We start from the raw sequence: 21,901 nt of genomic DNA, 5'->3' as shown, positions 1-21,901 counted from the left end.
CTCGTGTTACGCAGCACGTTTGAGCTTCCGCAATAACCAGTGAGATTCATTCTCGTGTTACGCGGCACGTTTGAGCTTCCGCAATAACCAATGAGGTTCATTCTCGTGTTACGCAGCACGTTTGAGCTTCCGCAATAACCAATGAGTTTCATTCTCGTGTTACGCGGCACGTTTGAGCTTCCTCAAGAACCAGTGAGATTCATTCTCGTGTTACGCGGCACGTTTGAGCTTCCTCAAGAACCAGTGTGATTCATTCTCGTGTTACGCGGCACGTTTGAGCTTCCTCAAGAACCAGTGAGATTCATTCTCGTTACGCGGCACGTTTGAGCTTCCTCAAGAACCAGTGAGTTTCATTCTCGTGTTACGCGGCACGTTTGAGCTTCCGCAATAACCAATGAGTTTCATTCTCGTGTTACGCGGCACGTTTGAGCTTCCTCAAGAACCAGTGAGTTTCATTCTCGTGTTACGCGGCACGTTTGAGCTTCCTCAAGAACCAGTGTGATTCATTCTCGTGTTACGCGGCACGTTTGAGCTTCCGCAATAACCAGTGAGATTCATTCTCGTGTTACGCGGCACGTTTGAGCTTCCGCAATAACCAATGAGTTTCATTCTCGTGTTACGCGGCACGTTTGAGCTTCCTCAAGAACCAGTGTGATTCATTCTCGTGTTACGCGGCACGTTTGAGCTTCCGCAATAACCAGTGTGATTCATTCTCGTGTTATGCGGCACGTTTGAGCTTCCGCAATAACCAATGAGTTTCATTCTCGTGTTACGCGGCACGTTTGAGCTTCCTCAAGAACCAGTGTGATTCATTCTCGTGTTACGCGGCACGTTTGAGCTTCCGCAATAACCAATGAGGTTCATTCTCGTGTTACGCAGCACGTTTGAGCTTCCGCAATAACCAATGAGTTTCATTCTCGTGTTACGCGGCACGTTTGAGCTTCCTCAAGAACCAATGCAAGGTTTTGTTCTTGCGGAGTCAAGCAGGTTCAGTTGAGCTTCTGTTTGTTCGCTGATCAATGTTTATATGTGAATAAAAGCCTAAATTCAATCTGTTCATCAAACCCATAAGAACGAAAGTCTTGCGGGTTTTGAACGACGTGAAAGTGAATAATTAATGATAGATGGGTGAACTAACCCTTTAAATATATTCATTTATGCATTTAGCAGACGCTTTTATCCAAAGTGACTTACAACAAAAGAGCAACAAAAGCAATGCATCAAAGAGCCAACAATATTCGTAATATACAATGCCATGTTAAGACATCTAGATTAGGAAACAAGATAGAGAAGCTTAGAAAATGCAGACGAACATCGAGTGTGAGTGTGTGAGGTTCAGGTATACCCTATGTTATATTGCCCCACAAAGATGGCAATATCTGAAATCCTTGTCTTCGTGGGGATATTTTTTTGGCCCCAAGAGGAAAAAAGCTTATAAATCATACTAAGAGATGTTTTTTGAAAATGTAAAAATGCAGTTTGTACAGTATAAAAATCTTTTTCTATGGAATGTCTCCATAAAACATGAGAACCTAATGCGTGTGTGTGCATGCTTTTAAGTGCGTGCATTGGTTTAATGGTGTGGGGTGGTTAAGTGCTTGTGGAAGAGGTGAAATATATGCAAGGAAGTAAAGTCCAAACACGATTCAGTATGTTTGGTGGACGATTCAGTAAACAAAAGTTTTGAAATATGATTATATAATAAATATAATTCTTCAAATTTTTTCCATCACCATGTGCCCTTGAGGGCTTCGTTAATCGGAGATTTTCAAACTTAAATTTTTATAAATAAATTGTAATAATTGTGAATGTTTTAATTATACACTTTAATTTGTTTTATATATTTTTCCTCTTGTGTACTAAATGTAATTTTAACAAAACGACTGTCTACCAAGTACTAACATTGTCCATTTTTTGATTACTTCAGTTGGAGTTGAGCATTCAGCAGAACTTGTGTCAGATTGAGCTGAAGAGATTAGAGGATGAGCTCCTGAGCAAACTGTCCACGGCAGAGGGAAACTTCCTGCGAGATACAGCCTTAGTGGAACAGCTAGAATATACTAAGAACACAGCCAGACACATCCATAACAAGGTATGATACTCGCTGTCCATTTACCTCAATTTGTTGTTGTTTGCTCAGGTCCAATGTGTTTAAAATTTAAATGGTTGTATAATAAACTGACATGTGTAATTACAACACTGAAATATGGACAGAAACTAAGTGCCCATTCCGAAAGAATGATTTCATAAATGGTTTAAATCATTGTATACATTAATTTGAGAATTGAATATTCCAACAATGGTATGCTGTTTACAAAGGCTATTGCAGCCCGAGAGAACGAGATAAAGACCAACGAGGCACGAGATCTCTACCGGCCAGCGGCTGAGAGAGCCGCCCTACTCTACTTCACTATTAAAGAACTCCACAACGTTAACCCCATGTACCAATACTCCCTCAAGGTAACACACTACACGAGAAAAAGTGAAAATGTACAGTTGTTGCCTTGAGTATTTCCTGTACAGCACCTACACTACCGTTCAAAAGTTTCGGTAAAGTTTTTTTAATGTTTGTGAACTGTAACATTGTTAAATATTATTACAACTTAAAACAACTGTTGAATATATTTTAAATATAATTTATTGTTGTGATGGCAAAGCTGAATTACTCCAGTCTTAAGTGTCACATGATCCTTCAGAAATCATTCTACAGCAGGGATGGGCAACTTCGGTCCTGGAGGGCCACTGTCCTGCAGAGTTTAGCTCCAACCCTGAAAAAATCACCTGTCTGTAATTTTCTAGTAATCCTTAGGACCTTGATTAGCTTGTTCAGGTGTGTTTGATTAGGGTTGAAGCTAAATTCTGTAGGACAGTGGCCCTGCAGGACCGAAGTTGCCCATCCCTGTTCTACAGGGTTCCCGCAGGGTCTTTAAAAGTCTAAAATTCTTAACTTTAAATTGAAGGCCTTAAAACGTCTTCAAAACGGCCAGATTTTCATCCGAGGTTTTAAATTTCATTTAGTCAGGTCTAAAAAAGGTTTTACGCCCGTTTCACACATACTCTGTGTGCAGTGCGTATGCGGTGCGTGTTGCGGTGCGTATGCGGTGCAGGAGCAGCATGCGCTATAGTGCTTTCACACATGCTGCGTTTGCAGTGCGTAACTGATCTGCTGCTGTAGGCTATACCACAAACACATACTCACTATTTGTATTTAAAATCCAGAAGTTATCAGGAACTTTCATTTAAAAAAAAAGTGTTTTGTCAGCATTGCGATTATCTTTGTACACATGTACACTCTTTGATAGACGTATTCACGTTTAAACACAATTTAAAAAACGTATTATTCAATGCATTACTTCCATACAATTATATATTAAGTTCCTGAAGCAAGTGGTAAAATATTTAACCATGTACTTATATTAAAATCGCATAGCCTACATTTTAAATTAAAATTAAAATTGACAAAAACAGCAGACTCATACCCTTTCTTTTGCATAATTTAAATCTTTATACAATAAATCTTGTATGTCACAAAGAACTTGTTTTTCCACCTCCACGAATGAGACGAGTGTTGTTCATTGTTGCCTTGTTGAAGTAAATTGTATTTTCCTTGCTTTACCCCGGTCTTAAAGTGAAAAAAGTAGTATTTAATTAAATACATTTATGGTGGTATTACTACATTTTATTTAATTAAATGCATTTATTTTCAGCTCAATCTGTTGACATGCGCTGTCACTTTAATTCAGCGTTTGCAGCGCAGCAGAAATAGACTCGGTGCGGAAACGATCGCTGCACTGCTGTATACGCACCGCTCCTGGAACGGATCGACGGACCGCAACCGCGTGCAGTGTGAAAGCTCTAACCTGTTAACATGGGTACGGGGGAAAAAAACGCACTGCAAACGGAGTATGTGTGAAACGGGCGTTACCCTCGTTCATTTCCAGAAACGCGGGCCGCAGAAAGTTATTACAAAGTAGCAAAAAAGTATGGAGTCGTAGTCCACAAAGCGGGGCTCTAGAGCAGGGGTCTCCAACACGTCGCTCGCGAGATACAGTAGCTCGTGTCCTGATTGATTGGAGGTCGCTCGCCAAGACTCCGTTCACATATCGCGTCTTTTGCGCGCTCAAGTTCGTTATTTCGAAGCGATGCGGCCGTTTTTTCCAGGCGGAGCGAGAAAAAGTTGACAATCTCAACTTTTTTTCAAGAACAAGAACCAACCGATCAGCTTCACCCTTTCCATAACACTGAAAGCTCAGTCAACATGAAGGATGGGGGTGCACCCAAACACTACAGGTGTTTTTCTCTTCTCCGTCAATAAATCTCGTAGCAGAGCTACAGCAAGCGTTTATCGGTGGTGGAAATCCATTAGCTAAAACTTCTTTGTTGTTGTGGAGAGCGCAGTGCATGGTTGCATAGCAACGACAGACGCCACGGGAAAATCGGACCGAATTTTACTATTAATAATAAAAGATAAGCTAATGTGCATTGTAAATGTCAGTAATTTATCTTTTTTTGACTCATTCTTTTTATAAAAAAAATATTTAAAGGTTGAAATATGTGAGGTTTATCTTTTTATAAAACCTTTTTTGTCAAAACTTTATTTGAACTTCCAACTGTTAGTAGATAACATGTTGCAAGACACTTTTAATATCTGGCCATCATTTTTAATGTTATTATTTTAATGTTTATGTAAACAAAGTGCATATTGATGCTAATTTTATTTGTTATTTGCTGGTTAATGCGTCGTGTAGGTCTTAAATTTCAATCTTTATGGTCTTAAAATGTCTTAAAAAGGTCTTAAATTTGACTTACTGAAACCTGCAAGTGTTCTAACATGATGATTTGGTGCTCAAGATTCAACATTTCTTATTATTGTTATTAATGTTGAAAACGGTTGTCCTGCCTAATATTTAGTACAAATCCAGATTTTTTTTTCCTTCAGGATTCTTTGATGAATAGAAAAGATTAAAGGAACAACATTTATTCGCAATAGAATTGTTTTGTAATGATGTAAAAGTCTTTACTTTCAATTTTGATTAATTTAAAAAAAACATCCTTGCTGAAAAAAGTCTTATAGTGACCCCAAATATTTGAGCAATACACTGAAAAAAAATAAATAATTATCTTTCTCAGTATTTATGTCTAATTTCCTGTACAAATGTCTAGACATTCTTAAATCAAGATGTTTTCTGAAACAAATTATCAACATTTAGTGAGTTAAAGCTTAAAACAAGAAAAAATATCTGCCAACGGGGACAGAAAAATAAACTTCAATCAAAGGCAAAACAAGATTATTTTTCTCACCCCAAATGAATGAAAATGGTGTGATTTGTGACCCCAGACTGCATCACAAGTCAGATTGTAGATTGATATCATTCACATTTTTTCATCCAGCTCCTCTAGTTTGAAGATCGAGTTTTCAAGTAATGTTATTGTGAATCCTCTTTTACATTTAAGGCCTTTAACAAAGTGTTCCTCAAAGCCATTGCGAGAGCTCCATGTGATAAAGACGTGTCGGTGCGTGTTTCATCTCTGACCGAGGCCATCACCCAATCGGCCCTTCAGTACACCTGCCAGGGGCTCTTCCAGAGGGACCAACTCACCTTCCTCACCCACACTGCCCTCCAGGTGAGTGGGACAGGACCTGACTTCAGAATAGAAACACCTCCCATCCACCCACCACCACCTCCTCCCTTCCTCCTCCTGCACTTTGTCATTCACATCAATCACTCCACATTTCTGCCCTTACATTAAGTTCCATTAGGCTCTGTCAGTGAAGTCGGGCCCGTTCCTATTGATTAACTCTCACAGCTCAGACACCCCTCTCCCTCAACTGGTCAGCTCCGACAGGAGGGTGGGCCGTAGTGGCAGAATGCAAATACCTGTCAGGACAGCACCTGTTTTCCCTGCTGCTGTCTGTCTCCACCACCTGTCCTTCACACGTCCACATCAAACAGAGTAAAGCTGTTCTGGGACCTGCTTGTCCTTCTCTGATGGATGGAGACATCTGTATTTAACAGACCTGAGGTCTAATGTCATCATTACTTTGCGCCTCTGGTGTTTTATTTAGATTCTTCTGACGAGGGGCTCCATTGAGGCTCAGGACCTGGAACTTCTGTTGCGATCTCCTGTAGAAGTTTGTCAGAGCAGTCCCGTCAGCTTCCTGTCTCCACAGGCCTGGGGTGCCATTAGGGTAAGGACTGCCTGTGCCAGGAAATCACTCTCTTTCATGTTTTCCGATGTCATTTAGCATTGCTTTTTAGAAAATTATCAGTCGGAAGCAGCTTTTCATCCTCTAAATATGTTAACCCACCTAGCCCAGGGGTTTTCAAACTATTTAATGTGAAGATATATACGGTATGTCAGAGACCTTTCCTAAAATTTAAATGCAGCTACATTTATATTTTATGAGAAAATATTAAGTGTTATTAAAGATGAGGCTAAGAAAATAGTAATTTCCATTTTTGTGTGAACGATTCCTTTTCTAGTGTACAAGGGTTCTTATTCTATGTGTGAATATTTATAGAAAATATATGCAGGATATATGCTATAAATATAGGCAATATTGCAATGTCTTTAAATACTTTTGAACATTTGTTAATTGCTGATTTATTTTATTTTTTTAAGTACTAAATCTCATTTCATTGCAGAGCTTGTCCATGCTGGATGCATTCAGGGGTCTGGACAGGGATGTGGAAGGTTCTGCCAAACGTTGGAGGAAGCTGGTGGAGTCGGAGTGTCCAGAAAGAGAACGTCTCCCTCTGGACTGGAAGAATAAGAGCCCCCTCCAGAGACTCATCATTCTCAGAGCCTTTCGGCCTGACAGGATGACCTACGCTCTCCGGTAATGAGTGTGCTTCAGAAAACAACCAATATCAGTCTAAAATTTAACTTTACAATCAGCTGGTGATGGCCAGGTTTGAAACACCGATGTTTTGGTCTTTTAAATATTGCCCTTCTGTATTTTCCACCATAATAGAAGTTTTATTGAGGACAGTTTGGGCTCCAAGTATATGGATGTTGGTCGAATGGAGTTTGAAAAGTGTTTTGAGGAGTGCAGTCCCTCTACACCGGTGTTCTTCATCCTTTCTCCTGGAGTCAACCCTGTCAAGGATGTAGAAACACTTGGTACACAGAAAAAACATTTACACAAGACACATAGCCTAACTTGTAATATAATCAGAGTATTAACCCGATCATATCTATTTACTAGGGCTGAAGCTTGGTTTTACCACAGACCAGGGGAACCTCCATAATGTGTCCTTGGGTCAAGGACAAGAGATTGTGGCTGAGAAAGCATTGGAGGCTGCAGCTAAAAGAGGACACTGGGTCATACTGCAGGTAGAACACATGATGCATGCATACAAACTAGAGAAGACTATAAAACCACAAATAGAATACATGTCAAGTCAAATTATTTTAAATAGAGCTTTTCACAATATACACTGTTTCAAATCAGTTGTTAATGTTTACAATTTCTTAATATCTTTATTTCTTAAAGTCGCATTTAGCAGATTGGAGTTTGGCGATAATATAGTTTACATTTTGTGACAATACAAGCAATCAAGCAGTTGAGATATATATATATATAGAGTATGTATATCGCCCTACCAGGGTTTGAAATTAACACCTGCCAAATGTGGGTAAAAATCAACTGTGGTGGGTAATGCTGTCAAATCACTAGCAAATTTGGCATGTTACTTATTATGTTTCCTAACTTTGCTGGGGAAGTTCGTCTAAGCCAAATACAGCGTATTGCGCATATCTGGCTTACTTGAACATGCATGTCACTACGCAACAAATAACGGCGCGCTTGTTCATTTGCATTGAAGCAATAACAAAGATTAAAAAGCATTTGGTTAACAGAAAAGACATACATCCAACATCCTACATTTTGTTTTGATGTTCTTTGTACTGTATTGATCTGTCCACCAAAAATACATTTTTGGTGATTGAGGAAAGGGAGGAGATGGCTGGATGATAGGATTTAGTTTAGATTTAGGATTTAGTTTGAATAAGAAATGAATGTATGAAATCCAAATTGTGTGTGTGTGTGTGTGTGTGTGTGTATATATATATATATATATATATATATATATATATATATATATATATATATATAAGCTTATAAACCTGTAATCTGATGTATTTTTTATTTTTTTGGCTATTAGAACTTTTGTAGCGTTATTGACCGGTGAGTGAAAAAATTAATTTCAAACCCTGCAACACAAGTATCGACATGTAAAAAAAAATGACAGCGGTCATTATTCAGAAATATTTTACCAGTTGATGCCAAGTTTGATCAGAATCAAGTATCCCATAGAACAGTGCATAAATAATTAATAACGGCGAGTGTATTGCCAAAATGCTTCTTTTACATATTGAGTGTCCACACCAACCCGCAATATTCTGTTTCTTATAAGCAAGTGCTGTATTAATATCATCTGCCGACTTAAATGTTGTTCGTTGTGAAAGTGATTGCAACGATATTGTATCTCTGTGCCTATAACATATCTTTTTATTTGTGTGGACTTCTGTGGATTTCAAACGATATTTACAACTTTATCTTATCTTTATTGTTATCCTGTTATCGTACAGGCCTTTATTATGGCATTATATGGTTTTGTATTTTAGAATGTTCACCTGCTGCCGTGGTGGTTGGGTCGTCTGGAGGAGCTGTTGGAGAACACAGGCAGCAATGCTCACTCCAACTACAGAGTGTTTATGAGTGGAGAACCGGTCCCCAGCCCTCATGAGCACCTGATCCCTCGCACCATCCTGGAGAATGGCCTCAAACTCACTACTGAACCGCCCACTGGCATGAACTCCAGCCTACATGCAGCTCTGGACAACTTCACCCAGGTCTTTACACACTTCCCAAAGACAAAATCAATAAATTCACATGTGAACTAATCAGATGCTTCGACTTCACTATTATTCTAAAGAAAGTGGAAACCAGTAATAATTTAGAATGAGGTGACTAAAGAATGAGGTGTCCAAACTTTTGACTTGGTGTAATTATTGTACATTTGTTCCTCATCTCCTCATTTCTGTCCTACAGGATACTTTGGAAATGTGTTCCTGTGAGCAGGAGTTTAAAGGACTCGTGTTCTCGCTGTGTTACTTCCACGCCTGTGTGAGTGAGAGGAGGAAGTTTGGGCCTCTGGGTTGGAACCAAAGATACCCATTCAACAATGGAGATCTGACCATTTCTGCCAGTGTCCTGTACAACTACCTGGAGGCCAATACTAAAGTAAGATAACAGTATTCATTACCCTGATGAAAAATACAATGATTACATCATAATATCAGTGACTTTTTAAAGAATTTAATACTTTTATTTAGCAAGGATGAATTAAATTGATCAAAAGTAACAATAAAGACATTTATTTTATTAATTTTACCAAAGATTTCATTGTTACAAAAATTATTTCAAATAAATGACCTTTTCATTCTTCATAGAATCCTGAAAATGTATCAGTTTCCACAGAATTGATGATTATAAGAAATTTTACTTGAATACAGGAATAAATGACATTTTACAAATGTATTGAAATAGAAAAATAAACAAATATTTTAAAATTATTTAAATTTTTTAAATATTTTAAAATAATTTTTTACAAAATTACTGTTTTACTGCATTTTTTTAAATCAAATAAATGCAGTCTTGGTGAGCATTAGAGACTTAAAAAAAACAAAAAAAACATTTAACCTTCCAAATACATTTGTGTCCATTTTATGGAAGCTTGTTTCCACCACAGAATAAAAAATGAAAAAGATATTTGCGACTTTTTATCTCACAATTGCGAGTTTACATCTCACAATTCTGACTTTTTCTCATAATCGCGGGATATAAAGTCAGAATTGCGTGTTATAAAGTCAGAATTGCGAGATTAGTTAAATTAGGACATTTAAGTAGCTTCAATTCTGACTTTTTTTATCGCAATTGCGAGTTTATATCTCGCAATTCTGACATTCTTTTTAGAATTGTGAGATAAAAACTCACAATTGTCTCACAAGTGCGAGTTATAAAGTCCAAAAAGTCCATACCATTTTGACCCAGAAGAGGAACATCTTTTTTTTTTTCATTATTTTTAAGTACGGAAAAGAAAATTTGGATTTGTGTTAGGACTGTCAAAATACAAAAAAGGGGGGTAAATGAGATAATAGCATTGTAAAAGCACGGTAACATTCAAAACTTAAAATGTTTTGCACAGTGACTCAATGAGAAGTTTCTGATCAGAAACAATATGGTTTTAGTTGGAAAAATAATTGACCCAAGAATGCAACAGGGGTATACGGTTTGTTTAATGCATTACGAGGTTTAAAAGATCTTATCGGCTTTACAGTCTCCACTAAAAGATACATTTAGGCCTGGTTTCACAGACGACTTAGATTAAGCCAGGATTAGGCCTTAGTTCAATTAGGACATTTAAGTAGCTTTTATAAACATGCCTTTGAAAAAAACAAAAAAACATTACTGGTGTACATCTTGAGACAAAACAATGGCACTGACATATTTTAAGAAATGTCAGTGCAAGTTGCTTTCAGTTAAAACAGCTCAAACATTAAGCCTCGTCTGCGGAACCAAGGGTTCGACAACTAAAACTCAAATTATAAACATTTTAATCTCAAATTCTACTTACTTTGAACCTGGAGCATTCTGTGTAAAGTTTAAGTGACTAACTCTGAGCTGTTTGTAATTTAAATAAAATCTCTGTCACTCACTGCAATTCTCTTTTCCCACAATGCTGTATTATTTCATCACACAAAGCGAACAATCACGATCTCACTGTATACACAAAATCATGTTTTTCCTTTCCAGCATTACTCTGGTTACAACCAATTATGACGGCTCTAGATTACACCCCTCCCCTCCCCTCCAAAAAAAAAAAAAAACGAATGTCCTTCATTATGTTAACAAAACAGTAACCTGTATGTGCGTACACTGAGGATTCATTAGGCGGCAAATGAAGCGTCGTGCTAAATGTAATTACACGCGTTGTGCGTGACACCTTACAACGCTTCATAAGTGATCACTGCAATTAGAGCTGATGAAAGAAGCAATTTGCAAAACAATACAGGTACAAATGATGGTGAACCTTCAGCGTCTGTCATCGGTTATAAGACAAACGCTCACTTGTTCTTCTCTCCTTTACAATTACACATCATACACTCTTTTCTCAGGCCAGACTTAAGCCAAGCACAGCAAGAGCTTGATCTTTGCTTGAATTATACATTAAGTGGATTGTCTTTTTGTCTGGTATAGAGCCATTTCAAATGAAATCCATCACTATAGGATGTTCCCATCATGCAACATCAGTCCCCTCACCTCGTACTTGTGAGCAAAACCATGCATCCATGTTCCACCATTTAGCAGAAAGCCCTAGTAGCAGTTTGCAAACCTGGCTAAAAATATTGCTGTGGGTATTAAACACAGGACGCTGAGGGATCAGCTTGAGCTGGAGATTTGACATTTTGGTGTGCTCATATGTGTTGCTCAGGTACCATGGGAGGATCTGTGTTATCTGTTCGGAGAGATCATATACGGAGGTCACATCACTGATGAGTGGGACAGGAAGCTCTGCTGTACGTACCTCCAGGAGTTCATCAATCCCAAGATGGTAAAGACATTCAGAGCAATGCAATATAGGCTACTGCAACACATCACACTATTATATCATCTGATTGTGTTTCAAGACAGAATTTATGTACATTTCAAAGCCATACAGCTGATGATAAATGTTTATGAGGTAGAATTTGAAATTGCTCGAGCATTTGGCACAAAAAACTAAAAGATGAGCATCTAAAAGGGCAGCAGGATGCAATTATATGCTGGTATTTTTTATTTAATTTTTTTATATAAGTACAATGTAAAACATGTATGTACACAAAAAGTGCATTGTATCAAATTATTAATTTAAATAGTAGTACATAGTAGACCCCAGAGTGTGAAAGACAAAATATAAAGTGGGACCAAACAGTCTAACTTAATTAAAATGCTAGACAGACATACAATCAATATATATTTATTTTCCCCTTCGATAACGTTTTTGTTTTTATTGAAGAACATACTAAGAACTTATGGAATCACAAAATGAGTTGTGGTTAATTAATTTACCTATATCGACAATCCCATTTTCTGTAAATAATGAAGTTTGGTAATATATTCACAGGGTTTCTGAGGGTTTAAAGTGTCTTAATTCACCCTTACACAAATTAGGGCTTTAAAAAGGTTAAATTAGAGCAGACACTCTTAAATGCATAAAGTCATGGCATTAAATGTTGCATGCATTGCATAAAATGATGTTCTTCCTCAGGATTTTTGTCCTGTTGTCAATACAGATATACTTTAAATCAAGAGGCATTTACTTTAAATGCAAATGTAAAATGAAGTCTTGAAAAAATTAACAAAATAAAGTGAGTTTATGCTTAAAACAAGAATAAATATCTGTCAGTGATTTGTGAAAACTTTCCTTTGAATTAAGTTGATTATTCTGAGCCCATTGGGAGATATTTGTTCTCGTCTTATTCATAAACTCACTTCATTTTGATCAATTTTACAATTCAAGACTTGATTCTGTATCTCTAGTAAATGCATCTTAATCTTTAGACATTTGCACTGGAAGAACAGAAAGAACAGGTTTTCTGTGGTGTTATCAATGTACAGTAAAAGTTATTTCCATTGTCTAGTGGTTTGAAGCAGAGTGATTCAAGCTACTTTTTTTATGAATTAAAAGGTAATGGATATCTGTTAGAAGTATTTTCAAACTCTAAATGTAAATGTCTTGGGAGAAACACAATGTGTTGTATTAGCAACACTTTAGAGAACATTTTGACGTATTGACTTTTATACCTTCATTTTATTTACTTGGTCTTAAAAAAAGTCTTACATTTACCGTCATATAACCTGCAGAAACCCTGTGTATGTTAAAGTTATAGTTCTGTTAATATTTAGAAGGCCTTGGAAAATTGTGTTAGACAGTGGTGGGCCTTCAAATCGAAAAGATTGAGAACTATTGATGTACACTCATTTAGCAGATGCTTTTATCTAAAGCCACGGTTGTCAAACTGGGGTACGTGGACTGATTTCAGGGGGTACGCGAAAAAAGATCTAAGGCCGGAGACATACTGGATGCGTGGCGTGTCCGTTTTTATTTCGGCTCCCGTTAACAGGTTAGAGCTTGCACACTGCCTGCGTGACACACGCGTCTCAGGCGCGGCACGAGCCGCGCGGAAAACGCGTGCATGCTAGAAATAGAACCGACGCCTATTTTTCACGCGACACGCAAGCGTGTTGGAAGCGTTTCAGGCAAAATAGAATAGGAAAATATGTTTATATGTCATTTTGACACGAATACATATTAATACATGTCATTTTGATGTTTGAAAGTGTCTAGGGTTTGACATAAATGCAAATATAAATGTAATGTAAAAAATATTAACGATTTTCAAATACTGCACCTGTCAATACAGAACGAAATATATTCTATAGCCTATTTTGCCATCAACATATATAACATACATCTTTTCCTACTCTATTTTGCCTGGAAACGCTTCCAACACGCTTGCATGTCGCGTGAAAAATAGGCGTCGGTTCTATTTATTAAGACCAAGTATAGGTACAGACTGTTTGTGGAAAATGATCTAAGACTGAAACTGTCCCCAATTCGGCCTAACATCGCTGCATTATGTAAGAACATCCAGGCACATCCCTCACATTGATTAAACTGGTGATGTGGATGGAGAGGTGGTAGGCCTATTCTGTGTGGTTTACTACAATTTAGTTTACTGTTTACTATTTAGTTTACTATTGTTAATGTGTTCTCTTTTTTATTATTATTTTACAGCAGAGAAGTTAAGAAAATATACAATGTTATCATATGTGAAAAGCAATACTTATCAGTATGTTAAAAGTTAACATAGCTTTAATGAGATGTTGGATATGTGTTGTAGGCCTATTGTGTGTGAGATTGGGTGCCTATCTTTTTAAAATCATTACATTCAGCACATTTGTATCATATGTTGACTTTTGATGAGATTTGTATCATATGTTTATGATTCTATTCACTATTCTCGACAAAATTGATAAAAAATAAATATATATAAAAATAAAAATAAACTTCTTGTTAACAATTGGTGGTGTTGGGGGTACTCCGGAAGATCTATAATGTCTCAGGGGGTACATGCCTGTTAAAAGTTTGGGAACCACTGATCTAAAGCAATCATTGACTGATAATACAACAAAAGCAGTTCCAAATTGAAACAGTAATATGAGGAGCCACAAAAGCTCTAGAATTGCTCAGAAAAGGATACAAGTAGCTGGTATGGAGATGTACTATAGGCGAGACACTGGAGAGTAACAAAGACAGAATTCGAGAGAAGAATTCGTTTTTTTAAGTGTAAATGCATTGCAGCAGCAATAAATAATTGCAATAGCAAGGAATGGTTGTAATTGTCTGATATTATAGCAAACATCTGAGTAAAACAAATTACCGGAAAATAAAAAAAATGTCTATGCGTTGGTTTTTGATTGGATTTTGAGATGTGGGCATTGCACTCATAAGTGGAGGCAGATGAACGCGAGCGTGCAGGTGTAGGGCTAAAAGATTGGAGAAGTCCTGCCTACATCATCAGAGAGAAGTCTGTCGTTTCACCAGAAGATCCAGTTATGGCATTTTGATATAGAAGGGGCAACCACCAATCTTCAATGTAAAGCAGTTTGATTGCTGAGAAAAGTGCTATATAAATTTAAATAATTATTACTATTATTATACAATATATACAATTTGATTTCATGACCACTTTAAGTCATACTGTGAGATGCAATGTGTAAGTTGCGACTAATGGTCACATTTGTGACATGTACAGTCAGAATAACCTTTTCAAATAGTGGTGAAATCTAGCTTACATTTTTAAAGGGAATGTACTGTATACTTCTAAATAGATAAGGCTATGTAAACCTAGATGATCTAAGTGCTTCTTTCATGTTCTGCAGACAAATTTGTCAAAATGAGATTATCAATGCTTGTTTATTGTCTACTACCATTGAACATAAATCAGGTTTGTACATGTAAATACTGTAGCTGTATGGGGCTCTCTAGTGGTGAGGATCTACATTACATCACATAATTTTCCTTTCGAGACAGTATCAAAGCATAGATAACAAAAGAGAAGATGAATGCATTAACACTATAGACCTTACTGTATCATATTAGATACGCAAATTTCTAAGGCCTCTAAATTATCAAACTGATCCCTGATTAAAACTTTGCTGAAAAACCTGTTGTACACACACTTCCACATGTTGTCTGATTGATAGTTTATAGATATTTTTTGTATAATTGTAAAAATGTCAAACTTCAGGATGTGGTGAATCTTTACTGATTTTTGTAAAGTACATTTTATATTCCTAGTAATATTTCAAGATGAACACTTACTGGACTTTGCTTGATAATCCATACATTGTTTTTAGAATCAGGTTAAAATATGATACAACATGCTTTTGAAGAACGTACATTTGTACATCTCTCAAACATCATTGTATTGCCTTGCATTAATGCTGCCTTCATGTGCTATCGTACATTTCCTACTTTCCACTTCTGAAGTCATGATTACGAGCTTGTTGCATTCGAATGCTTTGTTGTCAGAAAGAACAGGAATCATGGAGGACTCCAGGTTTATTCTTGCTTATTTTGGGGGAAAATCTTCTCAAAGCTAAAATGATATTTAGTGTCATTGACAACCATATAAACATTCACCAAGCTCTCTAGATAGTCAGCTTGCTGAAGATTCTAGATATTTCTGTCAAATACAGGCTATTTCCGCTGTGTATAAAACATGCAATATGCTTCAAATGATTATTCATACATGTAAATATGCACTACTTTAATGATAAGACAAGGCACTCTAGCTGTTGTCTAGATCTAATAAAGAAAGCTTGCCCATTTTTGGGTGATACCCAAACATTCATCTCCAATTTTTAACTTGAAAACTTGTATTTATTTATTTCCGGCAGCTTAAATGCCACAATAAAAATGGCATATTTCTGCTCAGTTTGGGTTTTATTTCACATGTTAGGCTTTACAGGGTTAAATGTCTTTTGGTTCCCACTTACCGAAGACACGTTTGTTTGCGTGTTCAGAGTGCACAGTATGTTTGGACCTCATATGTTTAATGCTAAGATCTTAAGCGTGTCTGTTCTGAAGTGGTGTGTGTGTGAGGTTATTAAGGCTGTTTTCCAGCAGTGGTCAGGCATGCAGCCCAATGTTTCCTCACCGAGTCTCATTAGACCCCAGGATGAGCAGCCATCAATCACAGAGTTTTTCCTTTAGCCTTTCCACATAGCTGCATTACTCTCCCAGTGCCCAGCACCAGCCCTGCTATCGATTACCACACACACCTTCATCTGTTAGTGAGCACTAACACAGGTCAGCGTGGTCCAATGCTGCAAGGCTGATCAGGACAAAATATTGTGCAGAAAAAAACCTGTTATCACCTAAAATCATGTTGTGTCACTGACTACAAAACATGATCTATCAAGTTTTTTGGCCACCAGATGATAGACTTCACCACCTCAAATAGGAATCTCAAAATCACATTAGAAATGAAGCATATTCCACTAACTCCATGATCTCTAGAGTGACTTATTCTCTCTCGCTAGTTTGAAGGGGAGCGGTTCTTGTGTCCTGGTTTTCCAGTGCCTCCTGATCTGGACTACACTGGGTATCACAGCTACATAGACGAGAGATTGCCCTCGGAGAGCCCTGGTCTCTACAGCATGCACCCTAATGCTGAGATTGAGTTTATGACAGCCGCGTCTGATGCCCTCTTCAAATCTTTACTGGAACTGCAGCCTAGAGACTCATCAACTGGAGAGGGAGCATCACAGTGCATAGAGGAGAAGGTAAAGCTATTTGCTAACTATCATGAGGATGTGTGTATACAGAAATCTTTTGTAAAATTATAACTATCACTTTTGATTAAGTTAATGCATCCTTACTAAATTAAAGTATTATTTTTTTACTGACCCTAAACTTTTGAACAGGTGTGTGTATTTGAATTTGAGTTGTCAATATGGGTTCCCGCGGGGTCTTAAAAAGTCTAAAATTCTGTACTTTAAATTTAAGGCCTTAAAACTTCTTAAAAACGGCCAGATTTTCATCCGAGGTCTTAAATTTCATTTAGTCAGGTCTTAAAAAGGTTTTACCCTCGTTCATTTCCAGAAACGCGGGCCGCAGAAAGTTATTACAAAGTAGAAAGTTATTACAAAGTAGCAAAAAAGTATGGAGTCCTAGCCTATAAAGCGGAGCTCTAGAGCAGGGGTCTCCAACACGTCGTTCGCGAGATACAGTAGCTCGTGGCCTGATTGGAGGTCGCTCGTCAAGAGGCCGTTCACATATCGCGTCTTTTGCGCGCTCAAGTTTTTTATTTCAAATGTAGGCGGGCGGCAAGCGCGCTCATAATAGAAGCGGCCGTTTTTTCCAGGCGGAGCGAGATGAAAAAATCTCAACTTTTTTTCAAGAACAAGAACCAACACTGATAGCTCAGTCACCATGAAGGATGGGGGTGCACCCAAACACTACGGGTGTTTTTCTCTTCTCCGTAAATAAATCTCGTAGCAGAGCTAACTTACAGCAAGCGTTTATCGGTGGTGGAAATCCATTAGCTACTGAAACTTCTTTGTGTTGTGGAGAGCGCAGTGCATGGTTGCATAGCAACGACAGACGCCACGGGAAAATCGGACCGAATTTTACTATTAATAATAAAAGATAAGCTAAAGTGCATTGTAAATGTCAGTAATTTATCTTTTTTTTTTTGACTCATTGAATTTATACAGTTGAAGTTTGAATAGTCTTGGCTCAATTTAAAGGCAGAAATATGTGAGGTTTATCTTTTTATAAAACCTTTTTTGTCAAAACTTTATTTGAACTTGTAACTGTTAGTAGATAACATGTTGTAAGACACTTTTAAAATCTGGCCATCATTTTTAATGTTATTATTTTAATGTTTATGTAAACAAAAAGTGCATATTGATGCTAATTTTATTTGTTATTTGCTGGTTAATGCGTCGTGTAGGTCTTAAATTTCAATCTTTATGGTCTTAAAATGTATTAAAAAGGTCTTAAATTTGACTTACTGAAACCTGCAAGAACCCATGAATATAGTTCATTGGATATATAAAAAAAAGATAATTACTGACTTTACATTGTTGGTGATTTTGATCTGCTTATTGGTTTCTTAGTTCTTTTATAGTACCTTATTAATTAGTAGAAAGTTGTAGAAAACTACTAAACATTTCTTTAAAAGGTTCTCCTATACGGGATCAGCCTGCTTGTCTTTAGAGTGTATAGTCACTATGGATGCATCGTTTTTTCTTCTTCCTGGGTCAGGTGAAGAGTGTTCTGGATGACATGCTGGAGAAGTTACCTGAGGAGTATAATCTAGCAGAGCTCATGTCTAAGACCATTGAGAGGAGCCCCTACATCCTGGTGTGCCTGCAGGAGTGTGAGCGGATGAATCTGCTGCTGGCAGAGATACACAGATCCTTAAAAGAGCTGGACCTGGGACTGAAGGTCAGTGCAGTTGATTCCAGATTATTCAGAAGCAGTTGTGTTTCAATACTACGCCGCATGTTTTAGTTCTGGAACATCTGCATTTTTATGTGTATTTGATGTGGAAAAGTTTTTACACCCAACCAAATAATGTCAAAAAGTGTCCACCAAACGCCAGGATGTGAATTAATGAATCTTACTATGGTAAAAGCATATCTAATGAATAATAATTAGGTATCATGGATTTTGCTTCTATGTATCCTCTATGAAGAGTTATGTAATAATTCATATAATTAACTTGAGGGTGAGGAAATGATGACAGAATTTTAATGTGTGGGTGAACAAATCCTTTTGTTCCAGACCTGCATGAATTTCTTTCTTCAAAATATCTTCTTTTGTGTTCAGCAGAAGAATGTTGGTAATCAAACAGTTGATGGACCCCATTGACTTCCATAGTATTTTTTTTCTCCATACTATAGAAGTCAACTGTTTGGTTACCAACATTCTTCAAAATATCTTCCTTTGTGTTCAGCAGAAGAAAGAAATTCATACAGGTTTGGAATGACTTGAGGGTGAATAAATGATGACAATTTATTTTTGGGTGAACTATCCCTTTAAGTATTGACTTGAGGGCGAGTAAATGGTAAAATTATTTTTAAATGCAAATTAATTTTTTTACAATCAAACCACAAAGAAAGTAACATTGCTATCACTTCATTCCCTGTGCCTGTGAACATGAATGATGTAATGTCATGCAATTTTCCAACTGTTTTGTCTTTTATACCCCCACAGACTCATCACTAAGGACCACTAAACCAGAAATGTTAATATATGTGTGGGGGGAAAAAATTATACATTTTACTAAATGTATAATTTATAAATATTATATATGACACATAAATTATAATTAATACATATTAAACATTATTTTTACATTCCATAAGTCCATAAAGTATGACATATTATTTAATTATTGCAGATTTAAGTTGCTGTGAATTATTTATTTTAAGGTATATATCTTTATTTATTTATTTCCATGTAAAAAGTAGAGCACTGATGCTAAAATCTACCTCTGCTTACTTATAAAAGCACTTGTTTTTTGTTTAGTTTTCCACAACGAGTGTTAACTGAATCCGTGTTCTCTAACATGATGTTACAGGGTGAATTGAGTCTTTCTTCAGACATGGAGTTGCTCCAAGCGGCTCTGTTCTACGATAGCGTTCCAGAGAGCTGGAGCAGGCTGGCATACCCTTCAACCAAAACACTGGCTCTCTGGTACAGTTACCTTCATGTATAGAAAAAAATCTAAAACTCGAAACCTTATCACATACAGTACAGTGGGCTTGAGTGATGAGGTCTGCAAAATCATGTTCTGCAGGTTTCGTGACATTCTAGCTCAGTGTCGGGAGTTGGACACGTGGACTCATGACTTTGTGTTTCCTGCTGTGGTTTGGATCTCAGGACTCTTTAGTCCTCAATCATTTCTCACAGGTGAGACAAATGCACACAAACACACACATACACTGTACAAAAGGGCTCTTGCTGTCATTGTGCTGAAAATGTTCTGTTTTGCAGCGATCATGCAGAGTATAGCTCGAAAAAACAAGTGGCCTTTAGATAGGATGAGTCTGTCCGTGGACGTCACCAAAAAAACCAAGGATGATTATGGGCATCCTCCTCGAGAGGGAGCGTACATCCATGGACTCTACATAGAGGGTGAGTATAAGCTCTATTCTGAAGTGAATTTCATGTTGGTGTGGATGAATGATGGATTCTTGATGCGTTCTACAGGTGCTCGCTGGGATAGCTCCTCAGGTCTGTTATCAGAGGCTGTCCTGAAGGAGTTGACTCCGGCCATGCCAGTGCTGTACATACGTGCGGTCCCCACCGACCAGCAGGATGTGAAGAACACCTACGAGTGCCCAGTGTACCGCACCAAACTCCGCGGCTCCACCTACATCTGGAGCTTCCCTCTCAAAACACACCAACCACCTGCAAAGTGGGTTCTGGCAGGAGCGGCCCTGCTTCTGTCGGTGTAAATGAAAGACCAACTCCATTTTGCCCATAGAGGTTCTTATTTAAACAGTATGGTGTTGATCTCATCATTTTTAGCTATATTTTTTAATGTTTTGTTTCCATCCAAAGTTGCCAAATTAACCTATGCGCAAAATTGGAGTATCGCATAAAACATTTGCGAATAATGCACCGTTTCCATCCCATGTGTTCAAGAGAACAGAATCGTCACTTCCTGGGAAATTTACGCAATATACCTGTAATAAAAATGTAAGTTCCTGCAATCGGGGAAGCCATTTTGGCTCTTTTTTCCTAAATGACTTGTGCCTCAGTGCCCACAGACGAAACGCAATAACAAACGCTCTCATGTTATCTTTCGTTCGGAGGCGGATGCCTGGTGTTTAGGAACGCAAGTGTGCAAGACTTTGGCTCAGGCCTTTCAAAATGACCAACATTTGAGATGCTGTGCAATGAAACTGGTCCGTTGGTTGGTCCAGTTATGTCGTCTCACATGATCTGTTTAGGCAAAGTCACATGACTTTTTTGTTGCCCATTGTGGGATTTATTCGTTAAATGTTTCCATCATAGTTTATGTGCATGTTTAAAAAAATGATCTGCCTCAATTGATCACACAAGTTTTTTTATGCACATTTTTGGAATTTATGCGCAATCCTGTGCGCTTTTTAATACAATATCCTCAAACTTTGCATAAAGATAGGTGGATGGAAACATAGCTAGTATAATATCGTATATGAATTTAATTTTACATTTTAAAGGTAGGGTAGGTAATCATTTTTCTAAAAAAAAAACATTCCAAATTTGTTTAAACTGTCTTTATATACCAATACATAATTAAAATGTAAGTACTCTGAAAAAGAAAATTTAAAAATCGAGTGACTGTAGACCTTTTAATCTGAAATAAACACAGCTCATTATTTCCATTCACTCCACCCCCTCCCTTCTGAGCTCCTTCCAAAGCCACGCCCCCAAAACACATGAACGCGCGACGCCAAACGCTCAGGCTGGAACAAGACGCATTTATTACCTGAGACGAGTGGAGAGGAAGGAGCGCAGTACATACAGTGACATCATGTCAGAATCACATGTAATAAAATACCTAACTTTATCACTATGAATATAAACAAATAAGATTTCTTTTAGTACTCACTATCAAGCTAGCATATCGATAATGGTAAAGTTTCATTCGGTAACGAGCTATATTTATAAGGCAAAACTAAAAACAGGTTGCATTGATACACGTTTTTCCATTACCATCAGTTACACTGTGATGAAGATGAATTTCGTGTAAGATTCATAACATATACGGTGTTTTGCAT

The 21,901-nt window shown here is 37.4% G+C and overlaps 1 protein-coding gene across 1 annotated transcript in view; it reads left to right on the top strand.

Moving 5' to 3' along the window:
* Positions 1 to 21,332, top strand: part of LOC309483878 (dynein axonemal heavy chain 11) — an 80,836-nt gene extending 59,504 nt beyond the window's left edge. Inside the window, exons 67-82 of the mRNA XM_082149947.1 lie at positions 1,928 to 2,092; positions 2,320 to 2,460; positions 5,455 to 5,625; positions 6,068 to 6,190; positions 6,648 to 6,841; positions 6,977 to 7,125; positions 7,211 to 7,338; positions 8,632 to 8,859; positions 9,059 to 9,250; positions 11,502 to 11,621; positions 16,661 to 16,903; positions 18,390 to 18,572; positions 19,711 to 19,826; positions 19,930 to 20,042; positions 20,127 to 20,267; positions 20,343 to 21,332. Coding sequence (XP_082006073.1) covers positions 1,928 to 2,092; positions 2,320 to 2,460; positions 5,455 to 5,625; positions 6,068 to 6,190; positions 6,648 to 6,841; positions 6,977 to 7,125; positions 7,211 to 7,338; positions 8,632 to 8,859; positions 9,059 to 9,250; positions 11,502 to 11,621; positions 16,661 to 16,903; positions 18,390 to 18,572; positions 19,711 to 19,826; positions 19,930 to 20,042; positions 20,127 to 20,267; positions 20,343 to 20,590 — 2,655 coding nt within the window. The 3' untranslated portion in view covers positions 20,591 to 21,332. The remainder of the gene's footprint in view (positions 1 to 1,927; positions 2,093 to 2,319; positions 2,461 to 5,454; positions 5,626 to 6,067; positions 6,191 to 6,647; positions 6,842 to 6,976; positions 7,126 to 7,210; positions 7,339 to 8,631; positions 8,860 to 9,058; positions 9,251 to 11,501; positions 11,622 to 16,660; positions 16,904 to 18,389; positions 18,573 to 19,710; positions 19,827 to 19,929; positions 20,043 to 20,126; positions 20,268 to 20,342) is intronic.
* The last annotated feature ends 569 nt before the right edge of the window (positions 21,333 to 21,901 follow it).

This window comes from Leuciscus leuciscus, assembly GCF_965113295.1.
Source record: "Leuciscus leuciscus genome assembly, chromosome: 20".
NCBI classification, from domain to species: Eukaryota; Metazoa; Chordata; class Actinopteri; order Cypriniformes; family Leuciscidae; genus Leuciscus; species Leuciscus leuciscus.
Note: the sequence above shows the minus strand (reverse complement) of the source record. Positions and strands in the feature narration are given on the sequence as shown.